This window comes from Salvelinus fontinalis, chromosome 7 (genome assembly GCF_029448725.1).
Source record: "Salvelinus fontinalis isolate EN_2023a chromosome 7, ASM2944872v1, whole genome shotgun sequence".
Classification (NCBI taxonomy): domain Eukaryota; kingdom Metazoa; phylum Chordata; class Actinopteri; order Salmoniformes; family Salmonidae; genus Salvelinus; species Salvelinus fontinalis.
In genome coordinates, this window is record NC_074671.1 from 1,605,217 (window position 1) to 1,626,895 (window position 21,679).

Sequence of the window (21,679 nt, forward strand, 5' to 3'; positions counted from 1 at the left end):
ATGACAGCGTTGCTTCCTGCCCCATAGAGCCTCATGACAGGGTTGCTTCCTGCCCCATAGAGCCTCATGACAGGGTTGCTTCCTGTTGCTTCCTGCCCCATAGAGCCTCATGACAGCGTTGCTTCCTGTTCCATAGAGCCTCATGACAGCGTTGCTTCCTGCCCCATAGAGCCTCATGACAGCGTTGCTTCCTGCCCCATAGAGCCTCATGACAGCGTTGCTTCCTGCCCCATAGAGCCTCATGACAGCGTTGCTTCCTGCCCCATAGAGCCTCATGACAGCGTTGCTTCCTGTTGCTTCCTGCCCCATAGAGCCTCATGACAGCGTTGCTTCCTGCCTCATAGAGCCTCATGACAGCGTTGCTTCCTGCCCCATAGAGCTTCATGACAGCGTTGCTTCCTGCCCCATAGAGCCTCATGACAGTGTTGCTTCCTGCCCCATAGAGCCTCATGACAGCGTTGCTTCCTGCCCCATAGAGCCTCATGACAGCGTTGCTTCCTGTTGCTTCCTGCCCCATAGAGCCTCATGACAGCGTTGCTTCCTGCCCCATAGAGCCTCATGACAGCGTTGCTTCCTGTTGCTTCCTGCCCCATAGAGCCTCATGACAGCGTTGCTTCCTGTTGCTTCCTGCCCCATAGAGCCTCATGACAGCGTTGCTTCCTGCACCATAGAGCCTCATGACAGTGTTGCTTCCTGTTCCATAGAGCCTCATGACAGTGTTGCTTCCTGCCCCATAGAGCCTCATGACAGCGTTGCTTCCTGCCCCATAGAGCCTCATGACAGCGTTGCTTCCTGCCCCATAGAGCCTCATGACAGCGTTGCTTCCTGCCCCATAGAGCCTCATGACAGTGTTGCTTCCTGCCCCATAGAGCCTCATGACAGCGTTGCTTCCTGTTCCATAGAGCCTCATGACAGCGTTGCTTCCTGCCCCATAGAGCCTCATGACAGCGTTGCTTCCTGCCCCATAGAGCCTCATGACAGTGTTGCTTCCTGCCCCATAGAGCCTCATGACAGCGTTGCTTCCTGTTCCATAGAGCCTCATGACAGCGTTGCTTCCTGCCCCATAGAGCCTCATGACAGCGTTGCTTCCTGCCCCATAGAGCCTCATGACAGCGTTGCTTCCTGCCCCATAGAGCCTCATGACAGCGTTGCTTCCTGTTGCTTCCTGCCCCATAGAGTCTCATGACAGCGTTGCTTCCTGCCCCATAGAGCCTCATGACAGCGTTGCTTCCTGCCCCATAGAGCCTCATGACAGCGTTGCTTCCTGTTGCTTCCTGCCCCATAGAGCCTCATGACAGTGTTGCTTCCTGCCCCATAGAGCCTCATGACAGCGTTGCTTCCTGCCCCATAGAGCCTCATGACAGCGTTGCTTCCTGCCCCATAGAGCCTCATGACAGCGTTGCTTCCTGCCCCATAGAGCCTCATGACAGCGTTGCTTCCTGTTGCTTCCTGCCCCATAGAGCCTCATGACAGCGTTGCTTCCTGCCCCATAGAGCCTCATGACAGCGTTGCTTCCTGCCCCATAGAGCCTCATGACAGCGTTGCTTCCTGCCCCATAGAGCCTCATGACAGCGTTGCTTCCTGTTGCTTCCTGCCCCATAGAGCCTCATGACAGCGTTGCTTCCTGCCCCATAGAGCTTCATGACAGTGTTGCTTCCTGCCCCATAGAGCTTCATGACAGCGTTGCTTCCTGCCCCATAGAGCCTCATGACAGTGTTGCTTCCTGCCCCATAGAGCCTCATGACAGCGTTGCTTCCTGCCCCATAGAGCCTCATGACAGTGTTGCTTCCTGCCCCATAGAGCCTCATGACAGTGTTGCTTCCTGCCTCATAGAGCCTCATGACAGCGTTGCTTCCTGCCCCATAGAGCCTCATGACAGCGTTGCTTCCTGCCTCATAGAGCCTCATGACAGGGTTGCTTCCTGCCCCATAGAGCCTCATGACAGCGTTGCTTCCTGCCCCATAGAGCCTCATGACAGGGTTGCTTCCTGCCCCATAGAGCCTCATGACAGGGTTGCTTCCTGTTGCTTCCTGCCCCATAGAGCCTCATGACAGCGTTGCTTCCTGTTCCATAGAGCCTCATGACAGCGTTGCTTCCTGTTCCATAGAGCCTCATGACAGGGTTGCTTCCTGTTGCTTCCTGCCCCATAGAGCCTCATGACAGCGTTGCTTCCTGCCCCATAGAGCCTCATGACAGCGTTGCTTCCTGCCCCATAGAGCCTCATGACAGCGTTGCTTCCTGTTCCATAGAGCCTCATGACAGCGTTGCTTCCTGTTCCATAGAGCCTCATGACAGCGTTGCTTCCTGCCCCATAGAGCCTCATGACAGCGTTGCTTCCTGCCCCATAGAGCCTCATGACAGCGTTGCTTCCTGCCTCATAGAGCCTCATGACAGCGTTGCTTCCTGCCCCATAGAGCCTCATGACAGTGTTGCTTCCTGCCCCATAGAGCCTCATGACAGTGTTGCTTCCTGCCCCATAGAGCCTCATGACAGCGTTGCTTCCTGCCCCATAGAGCCTCATGACAGCGTTGCTTCCTGCCCCATAGAGCCTCATGACAGCGTTGCTTCCTGCCCCATAGAGCCTCATGACAGCGTTGCTTCCTGTTGCTTCCTGCCCCATAGAGCCTCATGACAGCGTTGCTTCCTGTTGCTTCCTGCCCCATAGAGCCTCATGACAGTGTTGCTTCCTGCCCCATAGAGCCTCATGACAGCGTTGCTTCCTGCCCCATAGAGCCTCATGACAGTGTTGCTTCCTGCCCCATAGAGCCTCATGACAGTGTTGCTTCCTGCCCCATAGAGCCTCATGACAGCGTTGCTTCCTGCCTCATAGAGCCTCATGACAGCGTTGCTTCCTGTTGCTTCCTGCCCCATAGAGCCTCATGACAGCGTTGCTTCCTGCCCCATAGAGCCTCATGACAGTGTTGCTTCCTGTTGCTTCCTGCCCCATAGAGCCTCATGACAGCGTTGCTTCCTGCCCCATAGAGCCTCATGACAGCGTTGCTTCCTGCCCCATAGAGCCTCATGACAGTGTTGCTTCCTGCCCCATAGAGCCTCATGACAGTGTTGCTTCCTGCCCCATAGAGCCTCATGACAGCGTTGCTTCCTGCCCCATAGAGCCTCATGACAGCGTTGCTTCCTGCCCCATAGAGCCTCATGACAGCGTTGCTTCCTGCCTCATAGAGCCTCATGACAGCGTTGCTTCCTGCCCCATAGAGCCTCATGACAGCGTTGCTTCCTGCCCCATAGAGCCTCATGACAGCGTTGCTTCCTGTTCCATAGAGCCTCATGACAGCGTTGCTTCCTGCCCCATAGAGCCTCATGACAGCGTTGCTTCCTGTTCCATAGAGCCTCATGACAGCGTTGCTTCCTGTTCCATAGAGCCTCATGACAGGGTTGCTTCCTGTTGCTTCCTGCCCCATAGAGCCTCATGACAGCGTTGCTTCCTGCCCCATAGAGCCTCATGACAACGTTGCTTCCTGCCCCATAGAGCCTCATGACAGCGTTGCTTCCTGTTGCTTCCTGCCCCATAGAGCCTCACGACAGTGTTGCTTCCTGCCCCATAGAGCCTCATGACAGCGTTGCTTCCTGTTCCATAGAGCCTCATGACAGCGTTGCTTCCTGCCCCATAGAGCCTCATGACAGCGTTGCTTCCTGCCTCATAGAGCCTCATGACAGCGTTGCTTCCTGTTGCTTCCTGCCCCATAGAGCCTCATGACAGCGTTGCTTCCTGCCTCATAGAGCCTCATGACAGCGTTGCTTCCTGTTGCTTCCTGCCCCATAGAGCCTCATGACAGCGTTGCTTCCTGCCCCATAGAGCCTCATGACAGCGTTGCTTCCTGTTCCATAGAGCCTCATGACAGTGTTGCTTCCTGCCTCATAGAGCCTCATGACAGTGTTGCTTCCTGCCCCATAGAGCCTCATGACAGCGTTGCTTCCTGTTCCATAGAGCCTCATGACAGCGTTGCTTCCTGCCCCATAGAGCCTCATGACAGCGTTGCTTCCTGCCCCATAGAGCCTCATGACAGTGTTGCTTCCTGCCCCATAGAGCCTCATGACAGCGTTGCTTCCTGTTGCTTCCTGCCCCAAAGAGCCTCATGACAGCGTTGCTTCCTGCCTCATAGAGCCTCATGACAGTGTTGCTTCCTGCCTCATAGAGCCTCATGACAGCGTTGCTTCCTGCCCCATAGAGCCTCATGACAGCGTTGCTTCCTGTTCCATAGAGCCTCATGACAGGGTTGCTTCCTGTTGCTTCCTGCCCCATAGAGCCTCATGACAGCGTTGCTTCCTGTTGCTTCCTGCCCCATAGAGCCTCATGACAGTGTTGCTTCCTGCCCCATAGAGCCTCATGACAGCGTTGCTTCCTGTTCCATAGAGCCTCATGACAGCGTTGCTTCCTGCCCCATAGAGCCTCATGACAGGGTTGCTTCCTGTTGCTTCCTGCCCCATAGAGCCTCATGACAGCGTTGCTTCCTGCCCCAAAGAGCCTCATGACAGCGTTGCTTCCTGCCCCATAGAGCCTCATGACAGTGTTGCTTCCTGCCCCATAGAGCCTCATGACAGAGTTGCTTCCTGCCCCATAGAGCTTCATGACAGTGTTGCTTCCTGCCCCATAGAGCCTCATGACAGTGTTGCTTCCTGCCCCATAGAGCCTCATGACAGAGTTGCTTCCTGCCCCATAGAGCCTCATGACAGTGTTGCTTCCTGCCCCATAGAGCCTCATGACAGCGTTGCTTCCTGCCCCATAGAGCCTCATGACAGCGTTGCTTCCTGTTGCTTCCTGCCCCATAGAGCCTCATGACAGCGTTGCTTCCTGTTGCTTCCTGCCCCATAGAGCCTCATGACAGCGTTGCTTCCTGCCCCATAGAGCCTCATGACAGCGTTGCTTCCTGCCCCATAGAGCCTCATGACAGTGTTGCTTCCTGCCCCATAGAGCCTCATGACAGTGTTGCTTCCTGCCCCATAGAGCCTCATGACAGCGTTGCTTCCTGCCCTACTAATAGTAGGACATTGGGGATTGGACCGGGGTCTCTGTGCCGGGGTCTCTATCTGAGCCTTCAGGATGACCTCTGTCCTCTATTCCGCAGCATCATCCCGTTCCAGCGACCTCTGAAGATCAAGGAGCTGCTCCACAAGGTCACAGAGGCCTTTGGACAACACATGGACCTCTTCTACACAGACAGAGAGGTAGATGATACAACACATGGACCTCTTCTACACAGACAGAGAGGTAGATGATACAACACAATAACACATGGACCTCTTCTACACAGACAGAGAGGTAGATGATACAGCACAATAACACATGGACCTCTTCTACACAGACAGAGAGGTAGATGATACAACACATGGACCTCTTCTACACAGACAGAGAGGTAGATGATACAGCACAATAACACATGGACCTCTTCTACACAGACAGAGAGGTAGATGATACAGCACATGGACCTCTTCTACACAGACAGAGAGGTAGATAATACAGCACATGGACCTCTTCTACACAGACAGAGAGGTAGATAATACAACACATGGACCTCTTCTACACAGACAGAGGTAGATAATACAGCACATGGACCTCTTCTACACAGACAGAGAGGTAGATGATACAACACATGGACCTCTTCTACACAGACAGAGAGGTAGATGATACAACACATGGACCTCTTCTACACAGACAGAGAGGTAGATGATACAACACAATAACACATGGACCTCTTCTACACAGACAGAGAGGTAGATGATACAACACATGGACCTCTTCTACACAGACAGAGAGGTAGATGATACAGCACAATAACACATGGACCTCTTCTACACAGACAGAGAGGTAGATGATACAACACATGGACCTCTTCTACACAGACAGAGAGGTAGATGATACAACACATGGACCTCTTCTACACAGACAGAGAGGTAGATGATACAACACATGGACCTCTTCTACACAGACAGAGAGGTAGATGATACAACACATGGACCTCTTCTACACAGACAGAGAGGTAGATGATACAACACATGGACCTCTTCTACACAGACAGAGAGGTAGATGATACAACACATGGACCTCTTCTACACAGACAGAGAGGTAGATAATACAGCACATGGACCTCTTCTACACAGACAGAGAGGTAGATGATACAACACAACAACACATGGACCTCTTCTACACAGACAGAGAGGTAGATGATACAGCACATGGACCTCTTCTACACAGACAGAGAGGTAGATGATACAACACAATAACACATGGACCTCTTCTACACAGACAGAGAGGTAGATGACACAGCACAATAACACATGGACCTCTTCTACACAGACAGAGAGGTAGATGATACAGCACAATAACACATGGACCTCTTCTACACAGACAGAGAGGTAGATGATACAACACATGGACCTCTTCTACACAGACAGAGAGGTAGATGATACAACACATGGACCTCTTCTACACAGACAGAGAGGTAGATGATACAACACATGGACCTCTTCTACACAGACAGAGAGGTAGAGGATACAGCACAATAACACATGGACCTCTTCTACACAGACAGAGAGGTAGATGATACAACACATGGACCTCTTCTACACAGACAGAGAGGTAGAGGATACAGCACAATAACACATGGACCTCTTCTACACAGACAGAGAGGTAGATGATACAACACATGGACCTCTTCTACACAGACAGAGAGGTAGATGATACAGCACAATAACACATGGACCTCTTCTACACAGACAGAGAGGTAGATGATACAACACATGGACCTCTTCTACACAGACAGAGAGGTAGATGATACAACACAATAACACATGGACCTCTTCTACACAGACAGAGAGGTAGATGATACAACACAATAACAGAACACAATATCACATCATACCACACCGTGACATAGTGGTGTCACGCCACACCGTGACATAATGGTGTCACGCCACACCGTGACATAATGGTGTCACGCCACACCGTGACATAATGGTGTCACGCCACACCGTGACATAATGGTGTCACGCCACAACGTGACATAATGGTGTCACGCCACAACGTGACATAATGGTGTCACGCCACAACGTGACATAGTGGTATCACGCCACCACGTGACATAGTGGTATCACGCCACCACGTGACATAATGGTGTCACATCACACCACAGCATGGCATAATGGTATCACGCCACAATGTGACATAATGGTGTCACATTACACCACAACATGGCATAATGGTATCACACCACAACATGGCATAATGGTGTCACATTACACCACAACATGGCATAATGGTATCACACCACAACATGACATAATGGTATCACACCACAACATGACATAATGGTATCACACCACAACATGACATAATGGTATCACACCACAACATGACATAATGGTATCACACCACAACATGACATAATGGTATCACACCACAACATGACATAATGGTATCACACCACAACATGGCATAATGGTATCACATTACACCACAGCATGGCATAATGGTGTCACATTACACCACAACATGGCATAATGGTGTCACATTACACCACAACATGGCATAATGGTGTCACATTACACCACAACATGGCATAATGGTGTCACATTACACCACAACATGGCATAATGGTGTCACATTACACCACAACATGGCATAATGGTGTCACATTACACCACAACATGGCATAATGGTGTCACATTACACCACAACATGGCATAATGGTGTCACATTACACCACAACATGGCATAATGGTGTCACATTACACCACAACATGGCATAATGGTGTCACATTACACCACAACATGGCATAATGGTGTCACATTACACCACAACATGGCATAATGGTGTCACACCACAACATGGCATAATGGTGTCACACTACAGCATTACATAATGGTATCACACCACAACATGACATAATGGTATCACACCACAACATGGCATAATGGTGTCACACTACAGCATTACATAATGGTGTCACACTACAGCATTACATAATGGTGTCACACTACAGCATTACATAATGGTGTCACACTACAGCATTACATAATGGTGTCACACTACAGCATTACATAATGGTGTCACACTACAGCATTACATAATGGTGTCACACTACAGCATTACATAATGGTGTCACACTACAGCATTACATAATGGTGTCACACTACAGCATTACATAATGGTGTCACACTACAGCATTACATAATGGTGTCACACTACAGCATTACATAATGGTGTCACACTACAGCATTACATAATGGTGTCACACTACAGCATTACATAATGGTGTCACACTACAGCATTACATAATGGTGTCACACTACAGCATTACATAATGGTGTCACACTACAGCATTACATAATGGTGTCACACTACAGCATTACATAATGGTGTCACACTACAGCATTACATAATGGTGTCACACTACAACATGACATAATGGTGTCACACTACAGCATTACATAATGGTGTCACACTACAGCATTACATAATGGTGTCACACTACAACATGACATAATGGTGTCACACTACAGCATTACATAATGGTGTCACACTACAGCATTACATAATGGTGTCACACTACAGCATTACATAATGGTGTCACACTACAGCATTACATAATGGTGTCACACTACAGCATTACATAATGGTGTCACACTACAGCATTACATAATGGTGTCATATCACAACATGATGAAAGTATCTTGTCTCAGAATAACTAAGTACGGTTGGTATCTCTGACGTAATAACGGTAGTGTCTTGTCTCTGACGTAATAACGGTTGCTGTCTCTGACGTAATAACGGTAGTGTCTTGTCTCTGACGTAATAACGGTAGTATCTTGTCTCTGACGTAATAACGGACGGTGTCTTGTCTCTGACGTAATAACGGACGGTGTCTTGTCTCTGACGTAATAACGGTTAGTATCTTGTCTCTGACGTAATAACGGTTAGTATCTTGTCTCTGACGTAATAACGGTTAGTATCTTGTCTCTGACGTAATAACGGTAGTGTCTTGTCTCTGACGTAATAACGGTAGTGTCTTGTCTCTGACGTAATAACGGTAGTATCTTGTCTCTGACGTAATAACGGACGGTGTCTTGTCTCTGACGTAATAACGGTAGTATCTTGTCTCTGACGTAATAACGGTAGTATCTTGTCTCTGACGTAATAACGGACGGTGTCTTGTCTCTGACGTAATAACGGTAGTGTCTTGTCTCTGACGTAATAACGGTTAGTATCTTGTCTCTGACGTAATAACGGTAGTATCTTGTCTCTGACGTAATAACGGACGGTGTCTTGTCTCTGACGTAATAACGGTAGTGTCTTGTCTCTGACGTAATAACGGTTAGTATCTTGTCTCTGACGTAATAACGGTTAATATCTTGTCTCTGACGTAATAACGGACGGTGTCTTGTCTCTGACGTAATAACGGTAGTGTCTTGTCTCTGACGTAATAACGGTGGTGTCTTGTCTCTGACGTAATAACGGACGGTGTCTTGTCTCTGACGTAATAACGGACGGTGTCTTGTCTCTGACGTGATAACGGTTAGTGTCTTGTATCTGACGTAATAACGGTAGTATCTTGTATCTGACGTAATAACGGACGGTGTCTTGTCTCTGACGTAATAACGGACGGTGTCTTGTCTCTGACGTAATAACGGACGGTGTCTTGTCTCTGACGTAGTAACGGACGGTGTCTTGTCTCTGACGTAATAACGGACGGTGTCTTGTCTCTGACGTAATAACGGACGGTGTCTTGTCTCTGACGTAATAACGGACGGTGTCTTGTCTCTGACGTAATAACGGTTGGTGTCTTGTCTCTGACGTAATAACGGTTAGTATCTTGTCTCTGACGTAATAACGGTAGTGTCTTGTCTCTGACGTAATAACAGATGGTGTCTTGTCTCTGACGTAATAACGGTAGTGTCTTGTCTCTGACGTAATAACGGTAGTGTCTTGTCTCTGACGTAATAACGGTTGGTGTCTCTGACGTAATAACGGTAGTGTCTTGTCTCTGACGTAATAACGGTTGGTGTCTCTGACGTAATAACGGTAGTGTCTTGTCTCTGACGTAATAACGGATGGTGTCTTGTCTCTGACGTAATAACGGTTGGTGTCTCTGACGTAATAACGGTAGTGTCTTGTCTCTGACGTAATAACGGTTGGTGTCTCTGACGTAATAACGGTAGTGTCTTGTCTCTGACGTAATAACGGATGGTGTCTTGTCTCTGACGTAATAACGGTTGGTGTCTCTGACGTAATAACGGTAGTGTCTTGTCTCTGACGTAATAACGGTTAGTGTCTTGTCTCTGACGTAATAACGGACGGTGTCTTGTCTCTGACGTAATAACGGACGGTGTCTTGTCTCTGACGTAATAACGGATGGTGTCTTGTCTCTGACGTAATAACGGTTGGTGTCTCTGACGTAATAACGGTAGTGTCTTGTCTCTGACGTAATAACGGTTAGTGTCTTGTCTCTGACGTAATAACGGACGGTGTCTTGTCTCTGACGTAATATAGGTAGTGTCTTGTCTCTGATGTAATATAGGTATTGTCTTGTCTCTGATGTAATATAGGTATTGTCTTGTCTCTGATGTAATATAGGTATTGTCTTGTCTCTGACGTAATAACGGTAGTGTCTTGTCTCTGACGTGATAACGGTAGTGTCTTGTCTCTGACGTGATAACGGTAGTGTCTCTGACGTAATAACGGTAGTGTCTTGTCTCTGACGTAATAACGGATGGTGTCTTGTCTCTGACGTAATAACGGTAGTGTCTTGTCTCTGACGTAATAACGGACGGTGTCTTGTCTCTGACGTAATAACGGACGGTGTCTTGTCTCTGACGTAATAACGGTAGTGTCTTGTCTCTGACGTAATAACGGACGGTGTCTTGTCTCTGACGTAATAACGGACGGTGTCTTGTCTCTGACGTAATAACGGACGGTGTCTTGTCTCTGACGTGATAACGGTAGTATCTTGTATCTGACGTAATAACGGTTAGTGTCTTGTCTCTGACGTAATAACGGACGGTGTCTTGTCTCTGACGTAATAACGGACGGTGTCTTGTCTCTGACGTAATAACGGTTAGTATCTTGTCTCTGACGTAATAACGGTTAGTATCTTGTCTCTGACGTAATAACGGTTAGTGTCTTGTCTCTGACGTAATAACGGTTAGTGTCTTGTCTCTGACGTAATAACGGTAGTGTCTTGTCTCTGACGTAATAACGGTAGTGTCTTGTCTCTGACGTAATAACGGTAGTGTCTTGTCTCTGACGTAATAACGGTAGTGTCTTGTCTCTGACGTAATAACGGTAGTATCTTGTCTCTGACGTAATAACGGTAGTATCTTGTCTCTGACGTAATAACGGTAGTATCTTGTCTCTGACGTAATAACGGACGGTGTCTTGTCTCTGACTTAATAACGGTAGTGTCTTGTCTCTGACGTAGTAACGGACGGTGTCTTGTCTCTGACGTAATAACGGACGGTGTCTTGTCTCTGACGTAATAACGGACGGTGTCTTGTCTCTGACGTAATAACGGACGGTGTCTTGTCTCTGACGTAATAACGGTTGGTGTCTTGTCTCTGACGTAATAACGGTTGGTGTCTTGTCTCTGACGTAATAACGGTTGGTATCTTGTCTCTGACGTAATAACGGTTAGTATCTTGTCTCTGACGTAATAACGGTAGTGTCTTGTCTCTGACGTAATAACGGATGGTGTCTTGTCTCTGACGTAATAACGGTAGTGTCTTGTCTCTGACGTAATAACGGTAGTGTCTTGTCTCTGACGTAATAACGGATGGTGTCTTGTCTCTGACGTAATAACGGTTGGTGTCTCTGACGTAATAACGGTAGTGTCTTGTCTCTGACGTAATAACAGTTGGTGTCTCTGGCGTAATAACGGTAGTGTCTTGTCTCTGACGTAATAACGGATGGTGTCTTGTCTCTGACGTAATAACGGTTAGTATCTTGTCTCTGACGTAATAACGGTTGCTGTCTCTGACGTAATAACGGTAGTGTCTTGTCTCTGACGTAATAACGGTTAGTGTCTTGTCTCTGACGTAATAACGGACGGTGTCTTGTCTCTGACGTAATAACGGACGGTGTCTTGTCTCTGACGTAATATAGGTAGTGTCTTGTCTCTGACGTAATAACGGTAGTGTCTTGTCTCTGATGTAATATAGGTAGTGTCTTGTCTCTGATGTAATAACGGATGGTGTCTTGTCTCTGACGTAATAACGGTAGTGTCTTGTCTCTGACGTAATAACGGATGGTGTCTTGTCTCTGACGTAATAACGGTAGTGTCTTGTCTCTGACGTAATAACGGTAGTGTCTTGTCTCTGACGTAATAACGGTAGTGTCTTGTCTCTGACGTGATAACGGTAGTGTCTTGTCTCTGACGTGATAACGGTAGTGTCTCTGACGTAATAACGGTAGTGTCTTGTCTCTGACGTAATAACGGATGGTGTCTTGTCTCTGACGTAATAACGGTAGTGTCTTGTCTCTGACGTAATAACGGTCAGTGTCTTGTCTCTGACGTAATAACGGTTAGTGTCTTGTCTCTGACGTAATAACGGTTAGTGTCTTGTCTCTGACGTAATAACGGTTAGTGTCTTGTCTCTGACGTAATAACGGTTAGTGTCTTGTCTCTGACGTAATAACGGTTAGTGTCTTGTCTCTGACGTAATAACGGTTAGTGTCTTGTCTCTGACGTAATAACGGTTAGTGTCTTGTCTCTGACGTAATAACGGTAGTATCTTGTCTCTGACGTAATAACGGTTAGTGTCTTGTCTCTGACGTAATAACGGTTAGTGTCTTGTCTCTGACGTAATAACGGTTAGTGTCTTGTCTCTGACGTAATAACGGTTAGTGTCTTGTCTCTGACGTGATAACGGTAGTGTCTCTGACGTGATAACGGTAGTGTCTTGTCTCTGACGTAATAACGGTAGTGTCTTGTCTCTGACGTAATAACGGTCAGTGTCTTGCCTCTGGCGTGATAACGGTCAGTGCCTTGTCTCTGGTGTGATAACGGTCGGTGTCTTGTCTCTGACGTGATAACGGTTGGTGTCTTGTCTCTGACGTAATAACGGTTAGTACCGTGTCTCTGGCGTGATAACGGTTAGTACCTTGTCTCTGACGTAATAACGGTAGTGTCTTGTCTCTGACGTAATAACGGTTAGTACCTTGTCTCTGGCGTGATAACGGTTAATATCTTGTCTCTGACGTAATAACGGTAGTGTCTTGTCTCTGACGTAATAGCGGTCGGTGTCTTGTCTCTGACGTAATAACGGTAGTGTCTTGTCTCTGACGTAATAGCGGTTAGTGTCTTGTCTCTGACGTAATAGCGGTCGGTGTCTTGTCTCTGACGTAATAACGGTCGGTGTCTTGTCTCTGACGTAATAACGGTAGTGTCTTGTCTCTGACGTAATAGCGGTCGGTGTCTTGTCTTTGACGTAATAACGGTAGTGTCTTGTCTCTGACGTAATAACGGTAGTGTCTTGTCTCTGACGTAATAACGGTCGGTGTCTTGTCTCTGACGTAATAACGGTAGTGTCTTGTCTCTGACGTAATAGCGGTCGGTGTCTTGTCTCTGACGTAATAACGGTAGTGTCTTGTCTCTGACGTAATAACGGTAGTGTCTTGTCTCTGACGTAATAACGTTCGGTGTCTTGTCTCTGACGTAATAACGGTCGGTGTCTTGTCTCTGACGTAATAACGGTAGTGTCTTGTCTCTGACGTAATAACGGTAGTGTCTTGTCTCTGACGTAATAACGGTAGTGTCTTGTCTCTGACGTAATAACAGTCGGTGTCTTGTCTCTGACGTAATAACGGACGGTGTCTTGTCTCTGACGTAATAACAGTCGGTGTCTTGTCTCTGACGTAATAACGGTAGTGTCTTGTCTCTGACGTAATAACGGACGGTGTCTTGTCTCTGACGTAATAACGGTCGGTGTCTTGTCTCTGACGTAATAACGGTAGTGTCTTGTCTCTGACGTAATAACTGTCGGTGTCTTGTCTCTGACGTAATAACGGTCGGTGTCTTGTCTCTGACGTAATAACGGTAGTATCTTGTCTCTGACGTGATAACGGTTGGTGTCTCTGACGTGATAACGGACGGTGGATCTGGATAAGACTATAATGTGAATGTCTCCCTGCAGCGGCTGGTTCCTCTAAAGAGCCAGGAGGATCTCGACAGAGCGGTCCTCAACGTGGGCTCTAGCAGCCTGCTCAGACTCCTGCTGAAAACTCCCAAGAACAACCACGTGAGTCTACACTTTCACACGCCTTAGAAGACCTCGTCCAAGCATATACATGCAACAGATACTAAGCCTGTACAGACGTTATGTATATACAACCACCCCTCTTCTCTCCACTGTTTTCCCTCCATGATTTATGTGTTATAATTAGATGTGAGAAATGCTCTGATGCGTATTAGTGGGATTACCTGGACAAAGCAGTGGTCACCGACCTGAGTCAAGATCACAGAGTCAAAATGCAAGACGAGATCTACCGCTCGGATTGTGTTTTAACATGACTTAAAAAAACTTAAGCCTATGCAACACTAACCCTAAAAACAGTTCTGTATCAGTAAGGTTTGAGCAGTGAGCTATATTCCCAATATATTATTTACATTGACATTTTAGTCATTTAGCAGACGCTCTTATCCAGAGCGACTTACAGTAGAGTGCATACATTTTATTACATTTTACATACTGAGACGAGGATATCCCTACCGGCCAAACCCTCCCTAACCTGGACGACGCTATGCCAATTGTGTGTCGCCCCACGGACCTCCCGGTCGCGGCCGGCTGCGACAGAGCCTGGGCGCGAACCCAGAGACTCTGGTGGCTAGACCCTAGACCACTGCGCCACCCGGGAGACCATTATCACAGCATACTGGCTTTGCATTGATGTTCAAACCATTAAAACATATATATATCAAAATTTGAGGTAGGCTATATGATCACACCTGTATTAGATAAGTTGTTGTATTACTTGTGACAACTATAATGTATTGGACCTCTAGCTTACTGTACAGCTGACGGACCTTATTGCCCAACCCTACATTCTACGTTATCTGTTGTGACATGCACAGAGATTAACTAACTGACAACAGTTAGCTGTCCTTCTTCACTTCCTCTCCCGTCCACTTCCTGTGTGTCTAGTTCCTACAGGTGGGCAGCAGGGACAAACAGAGCGAGCTGAGGTCGTCCCGTTCTCTAGGGGATCTGAAGGGCTGTATACTCAAGAGCTCAGAGAGGGTCCGAAAACACTCCACAGGTTAGTCAACACACACACACACACACACACACACACACACACACACACACACACACACACACACACACACACACACACACACACACACACACACACACACACACACACACACACACACACACCTCGCACTACCCTGCTCTGTACACTTTCGGTGCCAAGCAAAACGTCATTGCAGCTCTATCAGGGCAGCGTTACACTCAATTTCTATGACTTCCTGTACTCACATCCACCTCCACGACTTCCTGCACTCACATCCGCCTCTATAAGAATGACTTCCTGTACTTACATCCACTTCTATAGGAATGACTTCCTGCACTCACATCCGCCTCTATAGGAATGACTTCCTGTACTCACATCCACCTCTATAGGAATGACTTCCTGCACTCACATCCACCTCTATAAGAATGACTTCCTGCACTCACATCCACCTCTATAGGAATGACTTCCTGCACTCACATCCACCTCTATAAGAATGACTTCCTGCACTCACATCCACCTCTATAGGAATGACTTCCTGCACTCACATCCGCCTCTATAGGAATGACTTCCTGCACTCACATCCGCCTCTATAGGAATGACTTCCTGCACTCACATCCACCTCTATAGGAATGACTTCCTGCACTCACATCCGCCTCTATAGGAATGACTTCCTGCACTCACATCCACCTCTATAGGAATGACTTCCTGCACTCACATCCGCCTCTATAGGAATGACTTCCTGCACTCACATCCACCTCTATAGGAATGACTTCCTGCACTCACATCCACCTCTATAGGAATGACTTCCTGCACTCACATCCACCTCTATAGGAATGACTTCCTGCACTCACATCCACCTCTATAGGAATGACTTCCTGCACTCACATCCACCTCTATAGGAATGACTTCCTGCACTCACATCCGCCTCTATAGGAATGACTTCCTGCACTCACATCCACCTCTATAGGAATGACTTCCTGCACTCACATCCACCTCTATAGGAATGACTTCCTGCACTCACATCCACCTCTATAGGAATGACTTCCTGCACTCACATCCACCTCTATAGGAATGACTTCCTGCACTCACATCCACCTCTATAGGAATGACTTCCTGCACTCACATCCGCCTCTATAGGAATGACTTCCTGCACTCACATCCACCTCTATAGGAATGACTTCCTGCACTCACATCCACCTCTATAAGAATGACTTCCTGCACTCACATCCGCCTCTATAGGAATGACTTCCTGCACTCACATCCACCTCTATAGGAATGACTTCCTGCACTCACATCCACCTCTATAGGAATGACTTCCTGCACTCACATCCACCTCTATAGGAATGACTTCCTGCACTCACATCCACCTCTATAGGAATGACTTCCTGCACTCACATCCGCCTCTATAGGAATGACTTCCTGCACTCACATTCGCCTCTATAGGAATGACTTCCTGCACTCACATCCACCTCTATAGGAATGACTTCCTGCACTCACATCCACCTCTATAGGAATGAAAAAAGAGAGTGAATGAGTTTCAATGGCGTCAAGCTTTCTTTTGTCCAGGTGTGAAATCACCTGAGCGCTTGTCAATCATAATTGCTTGTTTGTCTTAATGTACACAGTGTTAGTGTAGTGGTAAGGTACAACCGTGCTGTACAGTAGCCCTGACACTACCGTGCTGTACAGTAGCCCTGACACCACCGTGCTGTACAGTAGCCCTGACACCACCGTGCTGTACAGTAGCCCTGACACCACCGTGCTGTACAGTAGCCCTGACACTACCGTGCTGTACAGTAGCCCTGACACCACCGTGCTGTACAGTAGCCCTGACACCACCGTGCTGTACAGTAGCCCTGACACCACCGTGCTGTACAGTAGCCCTGACGCCACCGTGCTGTACAGTAGCCCTGACAACCGTGCTGTACAGTAGCCCTGACAACCGTGCTGTACAGTAGCCCTGACGACCGTGCTGTACAGTAGCCCTGACACCACCGTGCTGTACAGTAGCCCTGACACCACCGTGCTGTACAGTAGCCCTGACACCACCGTGCTGTACAGTAGCCCTGACACCACCGTGCTGTACAGTAGCCCTGACAACCGTGCTGTACAGTAGCCCTGACAACCGTGCTGTACAGTAGCCCTGACAACCGTGCTGTACAGTAGCCCTGACACCACCGTGCTGTACAGTAGCCCTGACGACCGTGCTGTACAGTAGCCCTGACACCACCGTGCTGTACAGTAGCCCTGACACCACCGTGCTGTACAGTAGCCCTGACACCACCGTGCTGTACAGTAGCCCTGACACTACCGTGCTGTACAGTAGCCCTGACACCACCGTGCTGTACAGTAGCCCTGACACCACCGTGCTGTACAGTAGCCCTGACACCACCGTGCTGTACAGTAGCCCTGACATCACCGTGCTGCACAGTAGCCCTGACATCACCGTGCTGCACAGTAGCCCTGACACCACCGTGCTGTACAGTAGCCCTGACACCACCGTGCTGTACAGTAGCCCTGACACCACCGTGCTGTACAGTAGCCCTGACACCACCGTGCTGTACAGTAGCCCTGACATCACCGTGCTGCACAGTAGCCCTGACACCACCGTGCTGTACAGTAGCCCTGACACCACCGTGCTGTACAGTAGCCCTGACATCACCGTGCTGCACAGTAGCCCTGACACCACCGTGCTGTACAGTAGCCCTGACAACCGTGCTGTACAGTAGCCCTGACACCACCGTGCTGTACAGTAGCCCTGACACCACCGTGCTGTACAGTAGCCCTGACATCACCGTGCTGTACAGTAGCCCTGACATCACCGTGCTGTACAGTAGCCCTGACGACCGTGCTGTACAGTAGCCCTGACGACCGTGCTGTACAGTAGCCCTGACAACCGTGCTGTACAGTAGCCCTGACGCCACCGTGCTGTACAGTAGCCCTGACATCACCGTGCTGTACAGTAGCCCTGACATCACCGTGCTGTACAGTAGCCCTGACACCACCGTGCTGTACAGTAGCCCTGACACCACCGTGCTGTACAGTAGCCCTGACACCACCGTGCTGTACAGTGGACCTGACACCACCGTGCTGTACAGTGGACCTGACACCACCGTGCTGCACAGTAGCCCTGACACCACCGTGCTGCACAGTAGCCCTGACGCCACCGTGCTGTACAGTAGCCCTGACGCCACCGTGCTGTACAGTAGCCCTGACGCCACCGTGCTGTACAGTAGCCCTGACGCCACCGTGCTGTACAGTAGCCCTGACACCACCGTGCTGTACAGTAGCCCTGACACCACCGTGCTGTACAGTAGCCCTGACACCACCGTGCTGTACAGTAGCCCTGACACCACCGTGCTGTACAGTAGCCCTGACATCACCGTGCTGTACAGTAGCCCTGACATCACCGTGCTGTACAGTAGCCCTGACACCACCGTGCTGTACAGTAGCCCTGACACCACCGTGCTGTACAGTAGCCCTGACACCACCGTGCTGTACAGTAGCCCTGACACCACCGTGCTGTACAGTAGCCCTGACACCACCGTGCTGTACGGTAGCCCTGACACCACCGTGCTGTACGGTAGCCCTGACACCACCGTGCTGTACGGTAGCCCTGACACCACCGTGCTGTACGGTATCCCTGACACCACCGTGCTGTACGGTAGCCCTGACACCACCGTGCTGTACGGTAGCCCTGACACCACCGTGCTGTACGGTATCCCTGACACCACCGTGCTGTACGGTAGCCCTGACAACCGTGCTGTACAGTAGCCCTGACACCACCGTGCTGTACAGTAGCCCTGACACCACCGTGCTGTACAGTGGACCTGACACCACCGTGCTGTACAGTGGACCTGACACCACCGTGCTGTACAGTAGCCCTGGCACCACCGTGCTGTACAGTAGCCCTGACACCACCGTGCTGTACAGTGGACCTGACACCACCGTGCTGTACAGTGGACCTGACACCACCGTGCTGTACAGTGGACCTGACACCACCGTGCTGTACAGTAGCCCTGACACCACCGTGCTGTACAGTAGCCCTGACACCACCGTGCTGTACAGTAGCCCTGACGACCGTGCTGTACAGTAGCCCTGACGACCGTGCTGTACAGTAGCCCTGACGCCACCGTGCTGTACAGTAGCCCTGACGCCACCGTGCTGTACAGTAGCCCTGACACCACCGTGCTGTACAGTAGCCCTGACGACCGTGCTGTACAGTAGCCCTGACGACCGTGCTGTACAGTAGCCCTGACACGACCGTGCTGTACAGTAGCCCTGACGACCGTGCTGTACAGTAGCCCTGACGACCGTGCTGTACAGTAGCCCTGACACCACCGTGCTGTACAGTAGCCCTGACACCACCGTGCTGTACAGTAGCCCTGACACCACCGTGCTGCACAGTAGCCCTGACACGACCGTGCTGCACAGTAGCCCTGACACGACCGTGCTGCACAGTAGCCCTGACGCGACCGTGCTGTACAGTAGCCCTGACGCCACCGTGCTGTACAGTAGCCCTGACGCCACCGTGCTGTACAGTAGCCCTGACACCACCGTGCTGTACAGTAGCCCTGACACCACCGTGCTGTACAGTAGCCCTGACACCACCGTGCTGTACAGTAGCCCTGACACCACCGTGCTGTACAGTAGCCCTGACACCACCGTGCTGTACAGTAGCCCTGACATCACCGTGCTGTACAGTAGCCCTGACATCACCGTGCTGTACAGTAGCCCTGAATCTTAATGGAGAATGTTTGACTCCTTCATTTCCACTCGTTTCCAACCCCCTGTATACTATGTGTTCTGTCTCTCTTCTTCATCCTTCTTTCTCCTTGCCCCCCCCCCAGGCTCTCTCCATGCAGGTCGTAGGTCCCCCCCTCCAGGCTCGGTCCCCGAGGAGCAGCAGCAGATTGGCAGGCAGGGCTCCTTCACCTCGATTCACACAGAGGGACAGTTTATACCTGAGGGCCTCGATCAGAAGGTACGAGACAACATATTATTCTCTGTCTATTTAACCTAGTTATCATTACTCAGTACTGGTACCCTGTGTATATAACCTAGTTATCATTACTCAGTACTAGTTCCCTGTGTATATAACCTAGTTATCATTACTCAGTACTGGTACCCTGTGTATATAACCTAGTTATCATTACTCAGTACTGGTACCCTGTGTATATAACCTAGTTATCATTACTCAGTACTAGTTCCCTGTGTATATAACCTAGTTATCATTACTCAGTACTAGTTCCCTGTGTATATAACCTAGTTATCATTACTCAGTACTGGTACCCTGTGTATATAACCTAGTTATCATTACTCAGTACTAGTTCCCTGTGTATATAACCTAGTTATCATTACTCAGTACTGGTACCCTGTGTATATAACCTAGTTATCATTACTCAGTACTAGTTCCCTGTGTATATAACCTAGTTATCATTACTCAGTACTGGTACCCTGTGTATATAACCTAGTTATCATTACTCAGTACTAGTTCCCTGTGTATATAACCTAGTTATCATTACTCAGTACTGGTACCCTGTGTATTTAACCTAGTTATCATTACTCAGTACTAGTTCCCTGTGTATATAACCTAGTTATCATTACTCAGTACTAGTTCCCTGTGTATATAACCTAGTTATCATTACTCAGTACTGGTACTCTGTGTATATAACCTAGTTATCATTACTCAGTACTGGTACTCTGTGTATATAACCTAGTTATCATTACTCAGTACTGGTACCCTGTGTATATAACCTAGTTATCATTACTCAGTACTGGTACTCTGTGTATATAACCTAGTTATCATTACTCAGTACATGTACCCTGTGTATATAGCCTAGTTACCATTACTCATTGACTCAGTACTGGTACCCTGTGTATATAACCTAGTTATCATGACTCAGTACTGGTACCCTGTGTATATAACCTAGTTATCATTACTCAGTACTAGTTCCCTGTGTATATAGCCTAGTTATCATTACTCAGTACTAGTTCCCTGTGTATATAACCTAGTTATCATTACTCAGTACTGGTACCCTGTGTATATAACCTAGTTATCATTACTCAGTACTAGTACCCTGTGTATATAACCTAGTTATCATTACTCAGTACTAGTTCCCTGTGTATATAACCTAGTTATCATTACTCAGTACTAGTTCCCTGTGTATATAACCTAGTTATCATTACTCAGTACTGGTACCCTGTGTATATAACCTCGTTATCATTACTCAGTACTAGTTCCCTGTGTATATAACCTAGTTATCATTACTCAGTACTAGTTCCCTGTGTATATAACCTAGTTATCATTACTCAGTACTGGTACCCTCAGTCAAATGTGTCTGTTCCCTCGTACATCTCTGTCTCAGTCAAATGTGTCTGTTCCCTCGTACATCTCTGTCTCAGTCAAATGTGTCTGTTCCCTCGTACATCTC

At 48.6% G+C, this 21,679-nt stretch overlaps 1 protein-coding gene across 2 annotated transcripts in view; it reads left to right on the forward strand.

The window, feature by feature from the left end:
• map3k22 (mitogen-activated protein kinase kinase kinase 22) overlaps nucleotides 1–21,679 on the forward strand; it is a 146,192-nt gene that overhangs the window by 62,394 nt on the left and 62,119 nt on the right. For both annotated transcript variants that reach the window (XM_055928155.1, XM_055928156.1), the window contains exons 6-9: nucleotides 5,085–5,184; nucleotides 14,144–14,248; nucleotides 15,152–15,266; nucleotides 20,096–20,229. In XM_055928155.1, coding sequence (XP_055784130.1) covers nucleotides 5,085–5,184; nucleotides 14,144–14,248; nucleotides 15,152–15,266; nucleotides 20,096–20,229 — 454 coding nt within the window. The remainder of the gene's footprint in view (nucleotides 1–5,084; nucleotides 5,185–14,143; nucleotides 14,249–15,151; nucleotides 15,267–20,095; nucleotides 20,230–21,679) is intronic.